Source organism: Euprymna scolopes, chromosome 38, assembly GCF_053919585.1.
Source record: "Euprymna scolopes isolate OS-2025 chromosome 38, ASM5391958v1, whole genome shotgun sequence".
In the NCBI taxonomy this organism is placed as follows: Eukaryota; Metazoa; Mollusca; class Cephalopoda; order Sepiida; family Sepiolidae; genus Euprymna; species Euprymna scolopes.
The window spans coordinates 14,717,003-14,722,053 of record NC_136519.1 but is presented as its reverse complement, the minus strand read 5'-3'; the positions used below and the strand labels follow the sequence as shown (position 1 = coordinate 14,722,053).

The 5,051-nt window shown below is 34.3% G+C and overlaps 1 protein-coding gene across 5 annotated transcripts in view; it reads right to left on the bottom strand.

The window, feature by feature from the left end:
* LOC145263075 (uncharacterized) overlaps window positions 1-4,842 on the bottom strand; it is a 426,101-nt gene extending 421,259 nt beyond the window's left edge. For all 5 annotated transcript variants that reach the window (XM_080119945.1, XM_080119941.1, XM_080119943.1 and 2 more), the window contains exon 1: window positions 3,723-4,842. In XM_080119945.1, coding sequence (XP_079976071.1) covers window positions 3,723-4,343 — 621 coding nt within the window. In that variant the 5' untranslated portion in view covers window positions 4,344-4,842. The remainder of the gene's footprint in view (window positions 1-3,722) is intronic.
* Window positions 4,843-5,051: the final 209 nt, after the last annotated feature.

The window sequence follows — 5,051 nt, the reverse complement described above, 5'->3', positions numbered from 1 at the left end:
GAGTTGATTACAAATCAAGTCAACTATGCATATGAAAATTAAGTTTATATATATATATATATATATATATATGAAAATGTCGATACGAGATAATTGATAAATACAGCTGCTCTAATAATTTGACCGTTGAGCACTACCTAATATAATGTACACTATTCACAGACACAGATATTTGTTTTTTGACAACTTTTTCGAATCTATGTGTACAGTAATACAAACCCATTATTTTTTTTATTATTATTATTAAAACAAAAATTACCCTCAACTTTTATAACGCGAGGGGTTGATATTGTCCATGTTTAAATTTGCTCCCATATTCAGAGCCCGTTTAACAAAATGTTTACATGACTAACAGAACACTCCCGTTTTGTTAGATTAAATAAACACATCGGTACTTTTATATTTTACAACCTGTGCTATTTTTTTTCTTAATTTTTACTTTCCACCTTAACAAATCACCTTTAAAATGGAGACTTTAAATAGGTTTTCGAGTATGCTAAAAACGAATATCGCATTTAAATTTTCCACAAACAAGTAGTTTTCCGGAAATTAAGCAATACAATTCTTTATGCTAAGACTGGTGGTTATTGTTGTACGCGCAGGCGCGCACACAAACAAGTCGTTAATGTGAAAAGTAAAAGTTTGCCTTAAAAAAATTAGGATTCAAATTACATTGCGTTTTAACGGTATCTTTTGTTTGTTAGATTGCTACAGAATTAGTTAACAAAGTCCCCCTCCCCATGTTAAGAATGGGTTTCTAAATAATGTTATTATTTCAACACAGTCCGTAAACTGCAGAAAGTACCAAAAAATCTTATAGATCTTTATTCTACATTAGAGTAGTGATGTTAGGGAGATACCTTTTGTATACCTTAAACCCAAATTATTTGAGCTCTCTAGTAAAGGAAATAAGTTTCCACTTCGCGTAAAACATAATTCTTATATAAAGAATATTTTTTCTGGGTAACCGATAGCGCGGTTGTAAATAAAAACATAACGTTTCTTCGTGTCAGGTGAGTACGGCAAGCGTAGGTAAAATTCTTGCGGGTTTGTATTACTGTACACATAGATTCGAAAAAGTTGTCAAAGAACAAATATATAACCAATAAATGTTATCAAAGGCAAGATAAGTTATTTTTCTACCCAACTGGATAATTTTCTAGTGTTTTTATTTAATGTAACATGTTTATTCAGCTCGAAAAACATACTGTGTTTACCGATGTAAATAAAAAACTACACAAAATACTATTAAAAACCCGACGAATATATGTCAACCTATGTCACGGTAACATATATTGAGCGAGTTTTTAACAGTATTTTATCCGGTTTTTTATTTATAACACCTTTTCCCAAACTTACCGTGTTAAAGAGAGAATCAGACGCCATCTTGAATTTTCGAAGACATCGGTAAACACTGTATGCTTTTCGAGCTGAATAAACATGTTACATTGAATAAAAACACGAAAAATATATCCAGTTTGGTAGAAAAGTAACTTATCTTGCCTTTGATAACATTTATTTGTTATATATTTGTTTTTTGACAACTTTTTCGAATCTATGTATACAGTAATACAAACCCAAAATAATTTTTTAAAGTAAAAATACAATTTTTATTTTTTTTTAATTGGAGATTAACGCGAAAAAATATTTTTGGTACAGAAAGATATATATATATATATATATATACACACACTCTTAGTGAGTGATCCGCCCCGGACGTAAATAATAACGTTATTATTTAAAAAGCCATTCTGTACATGGGGAGGGGAGGGTGTTTTGTACCTATTCTATACTTCAAACTTACAATTGAATAAAAAAAAATATATCATAAAACTTTAATTAAACTTGGAAATACGATTTTAAAAAAATAGAACGGATCACTCTCTGCACTAGCACCTAGATTTCTATTTGTGTGTGGGGGGTATATGCCATGATATTTTATTCCCCCCCCTTCCTCCTCATATGGTATTATATGGCCCTTTGGCCCTCTCTCACTCTTCATGGTAAAACGATTTTAACGCCTGTTAAAAGTAGAAATATAACAGGGCAATATATTTTATTTGCTTCTTTTCAGATTCGAGAGACAATGGATAACTCATGTAAGGGTGCCTGCGAATGAGTAATGAAGCAAGAGTCGCGCAACTTCAACTCCATCTCTCTGGAGTTCAGTGGAAAGGGGAACTCCAAAACAACTGGAAACCATGCTTTATATATATATATATATATATATATATATATATATATATATATATACACACACACACACTATAAATGTGACTTGATTACACATTCTGGTTTGGGGAATGATAACTATATATTTCTTATTTACTTGACCTATTTAACTCCCCCCCCCCCGTATCATAGGGCCCTATAGTATCATGGGGCCCTATTTTCATTCGGAAACGGGTTTTAATTTCTTTTAAGAACGATTTTAGGTACTTACACAGAATACGGACCGTACTGAAATAATAACATCGTACTTATACAGAATACGAACCGCGCTATTTGTTTTTAGGTAGGATTTTAAAGTTAAATTAGATTGTTAAGATATTTTCCACTTATTTAATTGTTAGGTGAACGTGCAGAATAGTTACAAAATGCCCTCTCTATCACTTTCTAAATAACGTTATTATTTCAGCACGGTCTGTATTCTGCATAAGTACCAATGTTGTTGTTTAGAAACGTATTCCTATATTCCGCAAAAGTACCACGCTATTATTTCAGTACAGTCCGTATTCTGCGTAAGTACCTAGAATTGTTCATAAAAGAAATTAAAACCAGTTTTAGAGTGGAATTTCTGCAACAGCACCCAATTTTTATATACATAAAAAAAAAAAAAACGTGCCAGGCTAAAAATACTCGTGTTTATTTCAAAAACAATTTTTTTTTAATCGAATTTCCGGAATCGGAACAGATCCGATCCAAGATAGATCTTGCACACACACAAATCATCCAAATGTATACAAATGACGATCGGAGTTACAGTGAAACTGCAGTTAAGTCCCTTTTAAAACACACGCAAATAAGAAAACTAACCTCTCAAAATCGGCACAGAACCAAAATAACATACAGAGCTTTAAGAAATAAAAGGTCTGTTATCCTAGAGCTATATTATTTACTGATAAATTGTACTTAGTTGTAACACTTTACTGCAGTTTCATGGAATCACTAATCATCAGAAGAGCCTTCTCCCATTGGTATTAATCAAAAATATATAATACACATCCAAGTTTATTTACCTACCTTCTTAATTTTTGTATTTTCGAAAATATCAATCTCCACTCTAAAACAGGTTTTAATTTCTTTTAAGAAAAACTTTAAAATGGGAATAAGAGATACTAGGATAAGTTTACACATTATCTTGTAATAAGTTTACTATATACGCGATAAATAATGCTGAATGTTACAAATCCTGATGCTTCTACAAAATTTGAACCGAAATGAGTTTTTTGTTGTTTTTTTTATTTACCCTAATTCATAACTTAATCCTAAACTAAGTTTTAGGTTTCGTTCGACAAAAGTTGGTTTGGTTCGGTTCAAATTCTGTAGAAGCACCAAATAGTTATAAATAGAGCTGATATATATTTGTGGTTTAGTTTTTTTTTTTGTGTTTTTTTTTTTTTTTGGTGACATCTTCAGGGCCAATCTATCAACGAACATATATATATACACATGCATTTTTTATATATATAATTTTTTTTTTTTTTTTTTTTTTTACCTACCTCTTTAACTTTTTCCCTCCGTATGTTGGTAATTGGATCATCGGGTTTTCCACCCTGAACTCCAAGTCCCATGTGATTGATAGCTACATTCTCCCGGGCAATTCGATCACTCTCTTCTTTCTTCCGTAACTTTTCATTCTGCCTTTTAGTCTTATCCTCAATTATCAACTTCTTGAGGCCGTCGGCCGCCTCTTTGCTAATGTTCAACCTCTGCCCGAGATCATTCGCGGACCTTTTGGTCGCACTCTCGCCACTCCTCGTCCTCAGGTTATCATTTTTTTTATTATTTCCAAGATTATTAACATGAGCGTGATGGTTATGGTGCCCGCCCAGCGGGTCTCCCTCGCCCAGGGGTTCCGGCATGAAGATGTGACGCGCGCCTTTCGCAAGTGTGTCCACCTTGACGCGGTCCCGCAGTTCGGGCAGGAAGAAAAACCCGCCGAAGCAGACCGTCACAAAGATGGCAAACACCAAGAGGACAATGTACTTCTCCCTGAACCGGAGGATCCGCCTCGTGTTTGGTATGGGAACTCCGTTGATATAGCGCTGGTAGGTCGGTAAGATCCCCGAAGCAGCCGCCATTTTGTGCGTCCACGTTACAACATCGCTAAGTGAAAACATCGCGCACACAGGAGAGTTCGAATTCGATAAGCGGGAGATAACTCGCACACGCGCGGGTCTTATGCGTGCTGTTCCTCGAACAGCAATGATGGAGATAAAGCTCGCACCTTACGTTTCCAGCAACCACCTTGCTTCACTTCTTCTTCCTCCTCCTCTCTCGTTTTTGTTTAAAAGTAAAGACAACTACTGCTTGTCTCGGTGATGTTAAAAACGGTAACACTACTACTATTAGATTGGGTTAGTTACGGCTCAGATGTAGAACAGAACACAGAATTAACTTTTGGAAGGAACTGATGCGGATGCGTTTAGTGAGTTTACGAATCGGGGGATAAAGTTAATTAAAAAGCAAAAAAAAAAAAAAAAGAAAGAAAGAAAGAAAGAAACTATGATAAAAAAAAGAACAAAACATCGTTAAGTAATACTTTACTTTCAAACTATGGCTAATAAAAAAAAGAATAAAACAAAAATAAAAAAAACAGGTCCCTTGAATTGATCTCCCCCCCCCCCAGTAAACAACTGTTAATGCCACTAAGGTGATGATGCTCGGTAATTTTTAATCTACAAACAGCAAAACTTCGATCCTCGCTGGCACAAAACCTCGAGCTTAAATCAGAGGTTTTTCTGTGGTGAAAGTATAAAGTAGTTAACAAAGCACCCCCCTCTTCGCCTTCTCATGTTAAGAATGGGTTTCTAAATAACGTTATTATC